Raw genomic sequence first — 13,905 nt, 5'->3', positions numbered from 1 at the left:
TAGAAAAAGTACATAGACTCTTTTGGGTCATTTTCTTCATCCTGAAAGACTGAATTTCGTATTAATTTCCCATTTCATGAAACATGCTTTGGGAGTATACACTAGAAGCAGAAGTGAAATTAAATGAGACAGGAAATAATAAGAGATCTTGCGCCAACAAGTCTGTCTCTTTATACATACATGTATAGTGGGTGAAAGTAAATGAAGTCGCATCCCACATTTACTTAGAGGGTTCCAGTTAAAATGATTACACATGCAACTGGATTGGAATGAAAATGGAAATTCAACCTTTCTGTCATTCATACTGGCACAGGGAGGGACCGGAATCTCCATGCAGGAGCTGGACTGCTGCTTCCTCTTGACCTAGCTCCAAATGAGCTGGTCCATTTTACAAGGTACCCAACCACCCTGTGTAACTATGACAAAGTGAATCCATCCTATTACTTAAACACATCCACCCCTAAAGAATTTTTTCCCTACATTTAGTAATATCTTGAATATTCTCAGACTCTTGTTGCTCCAATAAGGAAGGAAACCAGGGTCTGGAGAGGAATCTCAGGATGGCATTATGCTTATGAACAGGCATGAGGCCTGATCTCAGATCCCAGTGCCAATGTACAAAGTCCAGGCACAGGGTTTACACCTGTAATCCCAGTGCTAGGGGCACAGAAACAGGATTCCTGGGGTTCCTGGACAGCCAGGCTAGCCATCAATGAACTCCATGTTCAATGAGAGACCCTATCTCAGAAAATAAGATGAGGAGCAGCTGAGGAAGACCTCTGAACATACAGACATCATATACAGAAACCTACATATACAGAAACCTACATATACACAAACCTACATATACACAAACCTACATATATACAAACCTACATATACACAAACCTACATATACACAAACACACATATACACAAACACACATATACACAAACCATACTAACACACTCACAGGGGACGGGGTCAGCAACTATCTCTCACCCATACCCTGGAACGAGATGTGGGAGATATTGAAAGCCACACACGAGATGTGGGAGATATTGAAAGCCACGTAGACGGGGACAAAGGAACCTTGATTGAAGTGGTAGCAGCATCATTCTCTTCTTTTGATTGGACCCTACACAGAGCCCTGGAATTGTGAAAAGTCTGCTGGGCAAAGCAGACCCCAGACTCCTACAAACTCTGGTGATACGATACCATCCTAGGTCTCCCCTGACATTTGCCCAACTGTGTGCAGCTCCTGGAGCCCGTGCTTCTCCACTTCACACACCGTTTGCCAAAGTCCTCCCTCCTCTCCCACACTGCTGCCGCAAAAGGAGAAAATACAACTAAACACAGCAGAGGAGATGATCATGCGTCTAAGCCTTCCTGTGTTCACATACAGGCCAGAATGCCAAGGGCACAGCCCAGCACGCCTTCCACGCTTCTTCTTACACGTGATTCTGTGTTGAACTTCCAGCTTCAAGGCAGCAGCATCAGATAGTTAATGCTGGCTGCCAGGGTCTGATTTTGGAGGCACTGGAAACACTTTATTCACAAGTACACATTGTGACACACCCCAGTCTCTCCCTTATTAGCCCCTGTACCTGTGTCCCCAGTGCCTCCTAAGGTTGGTGCTATCACAGGGCTCTGGCAATTAAAGAGTAGGAAAGAAGTGTTACCTAAAATCTTAGGGAGTCCCAGCAAAGCCATCACATGACACCAGAGAGATCTGGGGGGACCCCCCCCCACTTCTTGAGGCTGTAGTCTCATTAATGAATTTGGGTACAAACTCAAAGGCAAGATGGAGAACAAATAGACTCAAACAGAAGCCTGAGGACAATGCATTAATGTTTAAAGGGAACACTCCTCGCACCCCCACCCGCACCCCCACCCGCACCCCCACCCCCACCCCAGGGAAGGCAGGTGTGAGTGAGATCCCACTGCCTAGGCTGGCAGGATGGGCGGGCACTACTGACTCAGTGGTCAGCCACACAGAGGGCTGAGTGTTAAACTATACTTAGGTTCAAACCAGCATTCAAAAGAAAAATACAGAAGGGGGTGGGGAAAGAGGTGGAGGAGGAGGAAGAAATAAGTCATGCCTAGACCCAGCCAAGCCAAGGCTTTTTATAGGGACTGCGTTGGAGGTGGGTGGATATTCTGGGGACGAAAGGTGTACTATCTTAAGGGTAACCTGCCTTCTAGGGAGTCTTTCCAAGACAGATTCCTGACCTACCCCACTGAATTAACATTAAGGAAGGAGATGAGGGCATGTCTCCACCTAAAGGCGGTGTCTCACATGGACTTAGGTGGATAATGTGACAGCCCCAGGCTCACCATATCAACCTCCTGCCTTCCCTGTCCACTCAGGGAAACATCTAACTACCAGCCTGCTTCCCCATCAGCTTACTCCCTGCTTAAAGTGTGCTCAGTGCCCAGACAAACCCCAAATCCCTAAGTGGTACACTGAACTCTGAACATTCCCGAGAAACGGAATGCTCTCAGATACTCAGGTCTCATGTAAGATGCTCTCGTCTAGAATGTGTTATTCTACCTTCATCTGGGCAGCTACTCTTAACACATCATAACTCAGTGAGATGTTGTCACCACCAAGAAGTCCTTCCTGGCAACCTATACACACCATTCTGGGGTCAACATCTGTCTCTGAACCCTTAGTAGTTGATGGACACAAGTGCCATAGTCAAGATACAGTGAATATTGTCATCTTGACACTCTTCTTCAACCAGACGAGAACATGTTGCAAACAGAAACTGTAACATTTGACTCTGCATTGCCAGTGGATTCTCTAGCCCATAGTAAGTGTTCATTAAAAGCTGCTTACTGAATGAAGACGTTCAGAGTCTTGGGGGAAGGAGAGTTACAAACCTCTAACAGAGGGAGAGCCATGACTAATGCAGAGACTAGAAACCTCTGCTTCAGAAGGCCGAGAGGTTATGGAAGGCACCCTAGAAAAGAAGATGTTTAAGCTGGGCTTGAGACATGCTGGGCTGTGAGAAAGAGAAGGCAAAGAGAATCTTGATGCCTCAGTCAGCATAATGCTCCTCCTTAGGAAGACTGGCTGTGCTGAAAACTGGAGCAGAGAGGGGTCCGAGAACATCGTACTGACCCAGGCACAGGCCAGAGTTGAGCTGGTACACCCCTGGATGGAAGAGAGTTGGAACAGGTGCTGAGGATCCACGGTTTGTAAAAGGCATCTTGGGGCTGAGAGATGGCTCAGCAGTTAAGAGCACTTATGGCTCCTGCAGAGGACCGTACTTCAGCACCCAGTACCCATGCCAGACGTGCACAACCACCCATACTTCCAATGATAGGGTATCCAGTGCTCTCTCCTGTCTTCAACAGATTCCACACACGCATGGCACATGCATACACTGAGAGTAAAATCATAATGAACTCTTATTTTTAAGCAGGCCAACATGAGCCCACACCTCTGGCTTACGTGAACCGTGATACCTGTAAGGGTAGCTAGCACCAATGGGAACACAGCTCCACACTGTCACCCCCGGCAGCCTACGGTACAGCCTCAATCCAAGAACCTCAACTCAAGCAAACCCAGGATTCTTGGTTTCAGAAAAGAACTTCAAGATGAGCCATTAGGAAGCTGAGTTTTGGGGGGGGGGGGGCGGTTTAAAATAGAATGGCATCGAGAACACAAGAGAGTATGGATACAGGCTTCTCAAAGAAGAGGCAAGGTTTATTAAATGGCACTTTTGGTGTAGATTTTAAGCAAGGGGATTAAGAGGAAGATGTTAAAGGAAAAGATTAAAGCATCCTAGTGTGGTGCTCTCGAGGGAGTCTCAGTTACCTGTCTTAGCTGTTGGCATACAGCGTCACAAAGGGCTTCTAGGCAATTTCCTTTCTTCTTTTCTCTTCTGACAAGTGAGATTACAGGGTGGCTCCAGCGCCCCCTCCAGGGGGTTATAATCTGATAAAGTGAAACCAGGAGCCAGCAGGGTTACACAGTCAGGATGTATGCTTTGCTATAAATGGGACGCCTCGTGAGAAGTGGTTTCATAGGTAGAAGGCCAGAAGAATCCTAACCCTAAAGGGTTAGGAAATAAAAGAGAATCTGCTTTGGGGGATATTGGAAAGTTTCTCTGCTACTGAGATGCCTCCTGGTTATCCGGGTGAAGGTGGCCGATAGCCAGCTGAACGTGAGTGAGAAGCACAGAGAAAGAAGCAGGGGCCTTCTCCATGGGGCTGTGTTGAGCCTTTAGTTTTCCATAAGTGAATGGCATGCCCTAAGGTTTCCACTATGGGTGAAGACTCCATGGGGTGGGATAAGTGTTCCCACTTTTGCTGGCAAGTTAGATGCATAGCCCTCACAAGTCACTTGACTCCAGGATATAGCTTTTGCCTCACAGGAAAAGGTGATAGTTAAGGAAACATGAAGAGAGACTGTCTTAGTTAGCATCACTATTGCTGGGATGAACACCAAGACCAAAGCAACTTGGGGAAGGAAGAAAGGATTTACCAGGCTTAGTCCATTTTCACATCAAAGAAAGTCATTACAGGAACTCAGAGCAGGAACTGGGGGCAGGAACTGATGCAGAGGCCATGAAGGAATGCTGCTTACTGGCTTGCTCCCAGTAGTTTGCTGAGCCTGCTTTCTTCTAGAACCCAGGACTACCAGCCCAGGGGTGGCACCACCCACAGCAATCATTAATTAAGTAAATGCCCTGCGGCAGGATCTTATAGAGGAGCATTCTCAGTTGAGTTCCCTTCCTTTCCGATAACTCTAGCTTTAAGTTGACCTAACACTAGCCAGCAGAGACATTAACTTTCCGTTTAGTAAAAGTTAGGCTTGTGAGTTATTCTTTGTAATATGGATGCCACAAAGATGATGTCACCCTCTTCCACTGCCCCAAACCTGTGCCTGGAAAGGCCACCAAACTCAAGAATAAAATGCTGCTATGACCGCAACTACTTGCTCCACCGCTGCTCAGCACGCTCAGCTGTAGATTTTTCTTGGCTCTCTCTGCTTTATAGATATTAATTAGAGTGAGATCTTCTTTGTTTGAGAAACCATCTATGCTAGGAGGTGATGGCACAGGCCTTTAATCCAAGCACTTGGAGTCAGAGGCAGTCAGGTCACGTCCAGCCTGGTCTACAGTACAGCTCCAGGACAGCCAGGGCTACACAGAGAAAGCCTGTTTCAAAAGAAACCCAAAAAGAGAGAGAAATCATCTATAATACATTTTTTTTTGCAAAGCAACTCATTGTGTTTTCCCTGGCTAATTAGTCTTAAATAATTTGTTCTGAAATTCAATATATTTTAATTCAAAGGCCCCTGGCAATAATGGTCCTCTGGGAATTACATAATCCGTTTGTGGTCGAAGCTCTTTATACCCTACTATCTACTAACAAAAGCTAAGCGGGAACAGCTTATGGAGCACAGGCATTTTTGACAACTGCAGAGGGAATGATGCTTCACCAAGCATCTTCTGGCAACCAGGTGTGAGCGTGCAAGCATTTCGCAAGGGCATTAGTCATGTGTAGAGAACAGAGGGTCTCATTTTCAAGTCAAAGAACAGTGATAGAGAACTCATCGTCAAACTGGAATATCAACTAACCACTGCTAACCACGAAGGTAATATTGCAATAGCACCCAGGGAAATGCAAATGATGCACAGCAAAACCTTGTCAGAGAAGCACAGAGACTAACCACTCCATCCAGTGTGCTAAACGGATACTGCACAAAGCCAAAAGCTGACAGTGTGATCAATGCAAAGCCTTAGAATATTTGCTTCTTCACTCAGACAAAGCTGCCAGGGTAATGAGCATTGTAATATCAGAGCGACAGCTTCTGATCAAGAGAGTCAGATTCAGGGAGTAGCCAGGGATGAGGCTCTCCAGAGGGTCAGCTTGGGTGCTCTTTGGAAACGGGACGCTATTTGAATAGTTGGAAATGCAAACCATCTTTTCCTTTTTTCGTTAATTGACAGGTAGGAGATCAGATCATTGAAATAAATGGGGAAAGCACACGCGACATGACCCATGCCAGAGCAATAGAACTCATCAAGTCTGGAGGAAGAAGAGTGCGGCTGCTGCTGAAGAGAGGCACGGGGCAGGTCCCGGAGTACGGTGCGTTTCACACTTTCCTTCGTCTGTGCTCTGCATTCTCTGTGTCTTAGAAATATATACCGCACCTGCGGGCTACCGCTACCAAACTAGGTATTTACTTTCAGTAGATCAATAAGCACACATGTCAACTTAAGCCCAAGATGTGTGTGAGTGTGTATGAACCCTCTCTTTACCTCGTGAAGCTAGGCAATGTTTATTGTAGCAAACGTGTGGTCTTACAGGGCATCTCTGAGCGTGCAGGGAGAGCCAGTACCACTTATATGTGGGAATCTTTATTAATTTGACTGATGGTGCTCTGTTCATTTGAGTCTGCAGTAATTTACCTTTTTTTTTTTTTTTTTTTTTTTTTTTTTCTGGAATCCACACATGCTTTAGACTGCCCTATAGGATTAGTAAACTGGGCCAGAGAATGAGCCAGAACCAATCTTCAGGGTGTGGAATTTAAAATGCTAACTTCAGCTCATTCCATAGCTGCATTTCCCTGGCATTTAGAGATTGTTCCAGAAAAGAAAAGAAAAAAATTCCCATGCTGTTTTCGTATTCTTTTTTTTTTTTTAAGGATTTATTTATTTATTATATGTAAGTACACTGTCTTCAGACACTCCAGAAGAGGGCGCCAGATCTCGTTACGGATGGTTGTGAGCCACCATGTGGTTGCTGGGATTCGAACTCTGGACCTTCGGAAGAGCAGTCGGGTGCTCTTACCCACTGAGCCATCTCACCAGCCCCTCGTATTCTTTTGAGGAAGGATTTTCATTACTATTTTTTCTATAAAACAGGGCGTTTAATTGGGGACTTACTTAAAGTTTCAGAGGGTTAGTCCGTTATCATCACGTCAGGGTCACGGTGGAAGCGTGGCGGCACTCATGGCCCTGGAGCAGTATCTGAGAGCTACATTGTGATCTGCAGGCAGAGAGGAAGAGTGGGTGGGGACAGTGGGAGAAAGGGGGAGCTAGAGCCTGGGTTGAGAGCATCTCTAAAGTGCATTTTAAATCATAGTTTGACTTCAAGAGTCTTTAAAGTTGTTGTTTCCCACAAGCCTGTTCCAGGCATCCCAGTCAGTGTAGATGGCACACAACTGAGCAGATCTCACATGAAAGCCTCAAAGCCTGAGCTAGTCTGTAAAAATATTCTGAGGGCCCAGGGACATGGCTCAGTGTGACACACACCAGCCCTGGGCTCTATCCCTACCTAGCGCCTTAAGAAACAAAATAGAAACGTTTTCCAGGGAGCGTCAAAGACAGACAGCAGTGAGGAGACACACGGAATTACTCTTCAGAATATCACCAGGAGCTAAGTGCAGGCCCCCAGGGATCCCTTCATACATGTCAGCTACATAAAGTGATCCACCTCCACCACCACCCCATTCCCTACCCAGAAAATGTCCTAAAATATATCTTTCCCTATCGAATAACGTTCTTCATATATGCTATCTAAACAACTACTAACGCCTCCTTATTAGTAGGGCAGTTCAGTGCCCGGATCTCAGCTAAAATCTCAACATTCGAAGACCCTCGGAGAGACCACTGTGTCTTCGAAATTCCCTGCATAAAGAGCTAGGAGGCCCTGTGGTCAGTGAGCAAAAAAAACTCCCAGTGGCTCTGCGGGGCCAGCTCTATGCCCAAGGAACCCCACCATTCCCTGTTCCTACCCACGATGCTTGGATCTAATAAACTATTCTTAAGTATTGATATCAGCAATGAGTATAGGCTTGATCAATGACACCAACATCAATTCCTTTGTGATGGATCTGAACTCCTAGAATAGGATGAGGTTAATATCCTAGAGCATCAGCTGATCCAACAATAAATACCAAAGGGACCTGTGAATTCTGTCACTTCTAAAATCAGACCTCATCTTAAAGGTGTATTTCCCTCCACAGCAAGACTTGACTATTACCTAGCAAGCAATTTCAAAGTCGCTCCCATTCTTCATACTCAAGTCAATCTTTTCAAAGTTACTCTGGCCTGTTTCACTGTCCTCGGCCTCTTGCTCATTTTAGAAACACTGTTTGATCCATGCCTTCGACACACAACACACCAGCTGCTTATGTACAGGGAGAAGTTAGAACAACCCTGCCTCATAGCCATGCACTGCCCCTTAATTCTACTAGCGGAAAACACAAACACGTGGCATTGGAACAAGACAGATACCCAAGACCCCGTCAACATAGCTGGCTCAGTTATATTCTCAAAGTAACCAACATAGAGCATCTCTTAAATGTCTGGGCACCCTTTTGAGGGTCTCCATATCGATATTATTCACTGCTATAGTTTTACAGATTTTGCTCTCAGTGAATTTTTTTTCCCCAAATTAAACGTCCAGTTACACGTGCCAATGATGTCAGCACTCACTAGCTTGTAAGATGTGGACTTTGTAAAGTTAGTTTAGAGATGACGAAACAAAAGGAAAAATGGGGTGAAGAGACACCCACTAGTGAAGCAGAACAGACACAAACTCAGCAGATCCTAGCCCTTCAGGAATTTGTAAGCTTAACAATGAGCCTGGTGCATGAGGAGTGAAGAAGACCAGAGAATCACCTCTGCTTTGATGATAATGCCACCCAGTGGCTCTGCTGGAATTTCATAGTAACTAATGGCGGGGCTCAAAGGTCCCCCGGTGACGCCTCACTCCTTCATCCATAGATTTGCTAGGAGAGCTTCTGGGACATAGAGTGCAGCTACAGGGAGACACAGCAGTCATTCAGGACAGATTCAGGCAGTTTCTGGATGCATCAATATCCAGACACCCTCTGATGCTCACGCTTGCTCTTCCATGATGAGTCACCAGATTGTAATTCGCCCCAAGCAACAGAAATATAGCTGTGGACCCAGGGAATCCATGAGCATCTCAGGACACATGATTTTCACTGGGGCAGGCAACCCCTGCTTAGCACATCCCAAAATTCTTGCCTCCTGGAAGGAAAGCAGATGTCGCGAATACAAAGGTGTCATTTGTATCATCCATTTAAGGGGCTCGTGGCTGCTCAGCGCTCAGCACAGAGCTCATGTTCTTAGCATAGCAGATGATTTATAGCCATGTTGCTATCATGTAGCCACCCCCATGAGCTGGCATGTCTAAGCAGCATGGTCCCCGGCTGGCTGTGTTAACTCTGCTCTGCATCAGGAGCAGACCAGAGACATGGCTACATTCACGGCTGCATAAACGACCCCAATATACACACATAAACATATGGTCAGGAACAGTGCCTCCAGAGTCAGTATGATATAGGCTGTATCGTGAAACTAATTTGTTGTTGCTGTTGTTGTTCTTTAAGATAAACCAGAATGCATTTTTTTTAATAAAACACTCCTGAGAACAAGATAGCGGCAGTAAGTAATAACACAAGAAAATACTTTCGCCAAAAGATAGAATCAGGAATGTAATCTAGTTTGGTCAGCAATAGCTAATCACAGGAAAATGATTTTTTTTTCTTGTCAGGTATTAATTTAAGCCTGTGTTCTTCCTTTGTTTGCCTCTCAAGATCCTAAACTTGGCTCACTCCTTAAGAGATAATCAAAGGGAGATATCAGGGTCCCACAGAGGCATATTTAACCTCTCAGGGACACTTGAGACTTAAGCTAGCCTAGGAAAAAGTCAATGAGGATGAAAAGGTCTAGCCAACTGTGAGGGCCAAGTGTTAAGTCATTCCACCCATGTGCCTTCCACAACTTACAGAACGGCTTTGAAATGGAACCCTTATCTGGACTTGGGAACTTGTCAAGGAAAAGCTGATCTCAGTCAAGCAAGAGAGGCACAGAAGCACAGCTCTTGAGTTCTTAGGGCAATCTGTGACAGAGAGATAAATGCTGGTACAATTGAAAAGGAGAGAAAAAAAAAGCAGCCAGAGCGATGTGTCAGATCATTGATGAAGCAAAATCAGAGCTACTCCAAGTGAACAGAGGAAGGAGTGAGCTCTCTGCAAAGAGCCAGCCATAATTACCATGAGACGGGTGGCCAGGTGACACCTCAGCCCGCAGCAGAGGGATAAGTCAACAGGAGCATCACGAAGGTCATGGCTGAATACAGGCTGCAGACCAGCTGCAGAGGGAGTCAGAAAATAATAAGGGCTTTGAAGGAGAAGTTGCTTTCACAATCAAGTCCTTGAAAGGGAGATAGGCTCTTCAAGTGCAGTCCTCGGGATAAGAATTTGTTGATTATAAACCTAGCGGAAAGTGTGAACGCCTCATCCCTTGACATGCCTCTCAGCCGCTGGCAGGAATAAAGACACTTCCCTCCATCTACTCAGAGGGCAAGGATGAGCACCCAACTCGGGTCCTTGGCAGCACGGGGAGCTTCTATCGAAATGAAATGAACCTAAAGAGGGTAGGAAGAGGAAGTGCTGCCACTTCTTAGCTGTAAAAACTGCCCAGGAATAAATTAAACAAATTAGCTCCCTGCCTTGAAGTACAGGTGTCCTTCATTAACATTCAAGGCCTGGCATACAAAGTGAACACATACTTGACTGGCAACCCAGCCAGCCAGATCCCAGGTACATGTAAGTGTCCTTGGATTAAAACATTCCAGAATATCTCACACAGAAGTGGAGCATTTCCCTCCGGTATATTTGCTGTTCCAAATGAAGCAAACACGCTTTTCTGCGGTGGTGGGTCGGCACTCTGCCGTGCTCACTCTCCCAGAGAACCAGGGGGAAGCTCTTTATGTGCAGAACACTGAAGTGGGTCCAGATGCCAGTGGGAGACAGGGCAAGATGGAGGAGGTCATGCAGGATTCGAAGGATGAAGCTGAGTTCTCACATGTGAGCAGCCCAGCAGCCAGCAGCACCAGGCCACATGAAGGGAAAGACATAGCCAATTATCTGAACAATACTTCTAACTACACTTTCAAAGTGAATCGTATCCTTAAAACTCTTCTAGGGGGAGAAGAGAACCTATTTGTGTCAATAGCTGCCCCTGAGGAAACGAATTGACTAAGTAGTTGTTAAGTTAAAAAATCTCCCTTTAGTCAATAATTACAATGACTTATGACAATCATATCAGAACACCCTGCCCTGCAGAACTTGTTTTGCCTTTAGTTGGATACTCATTTGCTTATTCTTTTCAATTATATATATATATATATATATACATACATATATATGTATATATACATATACACAAATAGTATAAGCATATCTTCATATTCTTATTTGTAGTTATTTGACCAGTACTCTCTTTCACTCCCTGACCAAAGATAAACTCAAGGAAATATGACTTTACCAAATATTGCATGTGGGACAGATCCTGGAATAACATCATTGGTTGACATTTAATTAATAGCCCCGCAACCAAATCAAAATTTACTGAGCACCTACTACGTGCACAGCACTTCGTAGGCACTGAGGGTAAGATGCAGGGTTGCCCTCAGGGAACTGACGTTCGGACAGTGAGGACACGTGGAAAGGCCTGTCTCCAGCAGAGTGGCAGCTGAAGAAAAAGCCCAGGAGAATCTGCTCTTAGGAACAAAAAAAAAAAAAAAAAAACTAAACTAAAATAGGCTTATTAATTATTCATAGAACTTAATAAGCACTTCCAGGGCATTAGGAATTCTTGAAGAGCACTTGGACTCTTTGGTCTGTTAAGCATTTCCTTTGTAATAGTCCTGCTAATATAACTTGTACTTTCTCTGAAGGAAAGCCTTGCTGAGTCTGGGTGAACCTCCTCCCAGACCTGATGTGAATTACCAATTCCAAGCTGGTGAGTCAGAGCTGATCCAATCCACTCACTCGCTCCTCACAGCTCTGTGGCTTGCAGCCGGGTCAGGAACCCCCAAGACTGATACCAGGTGCTGGGGTTCAGTGTGCTCCTCTGCCCCATGATGATGGACAATAGGAGAGCCATTGCTTCTCCTGACACACCAAAGTGGCACTCTCTGGAGCCATGGGTGGACCCAGCGCCTTTGCACAGTTCACTTTGCTTATTCTATAGGGCAAAGAGAGCCTTGCCGGTAATAAATTCTCAAATTTAATTCCATCCTCTGGCATCCGTGGCTGAGCGCATCCTCTTTTTCCATGGGCACCTCCACAAATCACTCAAGAACACCTCGTGCTGAGTAAGAGAAACTGATAAGGCACCTGAATGGGCTTCACACTGCAGCCTTGAGGCAGGCCCTGGGATATACTGACACACCACACCAGCACCATTTGTAAGCCCCCACACATTAGACTACATACACAGTAAAGAAGGGGGCATTTAGCATCCCTGAAGTCCCAAATCCATCCATTCTGAAAAATCAAGAAGTATCTTTGCCAAGCCCCTTTGAAAAGAATCTCCACAGGTGTACTGGAAAAGCTAAAGACCCCTCCTGCCCAGCACCCCACCCAGAAGAGCGGACTTGAGGGTCCTTGCCTCTGTATAAAGCTGAGCCCGATGCCAGAAGTCCAAGAGCAGAGGCAGCTAGCTCAGGGGAAACACTCCTCAACACTGAGCTGTGGGCTGGGCCTCAGGGAGGCCCCCAGCTCCAGAAGATGTTTCTTTGGCAGGGAAATTGGAGGTAGGAAGAGGAGACCACAAGCAAGACCAAGACCAAGAGATCTAGAAAACCCCATGTTTGTTGGTAGGAAAAAAAAAAAAAGGAACTTCCTTAAGGGTACTGAAGGCCTGATGGCACCAGGCTATAATCCCAGCAACTCTGTGGGCAGAGACAGGAGAATAACAAGTTCAAGGCCCAGTGGGGCTATAAAGCAGAAGGCCGCATGAGCAACTTGGGAAGACCCTGTCTCAAAACGGAATGGGAGAGATTTAAGGTTATAATGCCTTGGGAGAGTGCTTGCCTAGCATGTGTGAAGCCATGGGTTCCCTCCTCAGCACTGTAAGCCCCCCCCCCACACATATGCACACGCACATGCACACACACACACATACGAATTTTCTCTTACTGTTCTTTTGTTTTCCATTTCTTGCCTTCTTGTCAATCTGAGAGTGGTTTCCATTCTGCCTGTGAAGGCTCTGGTGCTGTGGCTCACAGCCAAGCAAGAGTGCTGATTCCAGACAAGCGTCCAGCCCCTGCACTACACAGGTCAAAGAGTTGGTGCCACACACCAAAACTGTCTGGTTTTCTCTTGTCCAGAAATAGAGACACTGCAAGAAAAGGTTTTGATCTTTATAAAAGAATTTGCCAACATAGCTCTGCTGTCCAGGACCTCAAGGCAAAGCCAAGCCAACATCTTAAGACATTCGTGGACGGTCTAGCCACTACCAACCAGCAAATACCAGCTCTCAAAGCATGTCCTCAAAAGCACTTGCACTTGTTTCCCAAAGTCCAGAAACCTGCCAGAGGTCATTTTTAAACCAGAATACTGTGAGTCCTAGCCTCTGTGTGTGTGTGTGTGTGTGTGTGTGTGAGAGAGAGAGAGAGAGAGAGAGAGCCATAGACCCATGTGTATGTACATGTGTGAGCCAGAAGAGAACACCCAATGTCCTGATCTACCTTACTTTTGAGAGACAGGCCTAGCAGCCCAAGGCCCCAGCAATATTCCTGTCTCCCCAGTACAGAGTGAAGGGGAGGGTGTGGGGCAGGGTGTTAGAGGCACTACAGAGACATGCCTAGCTTTTCACCTAGGAGCCAGAATCCAAACTCAGGTCTTCACTCTTACAAAGCACGTGTTCTTACCCACTGGGATTTCTCCCCAGCCCCTCAATCTTTTCCTTTGTTCTTGATTCAGGGTCTCATATATCCCAAGTGGCCTTAAACTCACTGTATAGGCAAAGATGACCTTGAACTTCTGATCTCTCTGCCTCTGCCTCCCAGATGTTTGTAAGTATGCACCACCACACCAGGTTTGGGGGAATCAAACACAGATCATACTAGGCAACTCTGCC

General features: G+C 45.9%; 1 protein-coding gene across 9 annotated transcripts in view; it reads left to right on the top strand.

Annotated features, from left to right (window-relative positions):
• Magi2 (membrane associated guanylate kinase, WW and PDZ domain containing 2) overlaps positions 1–13,905 on the top strand; it is a 1,489,420-nt gene that overhangs the window by 1,424,504 nt on the left and 51,011 nt on the right. For all 9 annotated transcript variants that reach the window (XM_085836468.1, XM_085836467.1, XM_021161941.3 and 6 more), the window contains one exon: positions 5,947–6,085. In XM_085836468.1, coding sequence (XP_085692594.1) covers positions 5,947–6,085 — 139 coding nt within the window. The remainder of the gene's footprint in view (positions 1–5,946; positions 6,086–13,905) is intronic.

This window comes from Mus caroli, unplaced genomic scaffold (genome assembly GCF_978045245.1).
Source record: "Mus caroli unplaced genomic scaffold, Mus_caroli_1 scaffold_4, whole genome shotgun sequence".
In the NCBI taxonomy this organism is placed as follows: Eukaryota; Metazoa; Chordata; class Mammalia; order Rodentia; family Muridae; genus Mus; species Mus caroli.
Note: the sequence above shows the minus strand (reverse complement) of the source record. Positions and strands in the feature narration are given on the sequence as shown.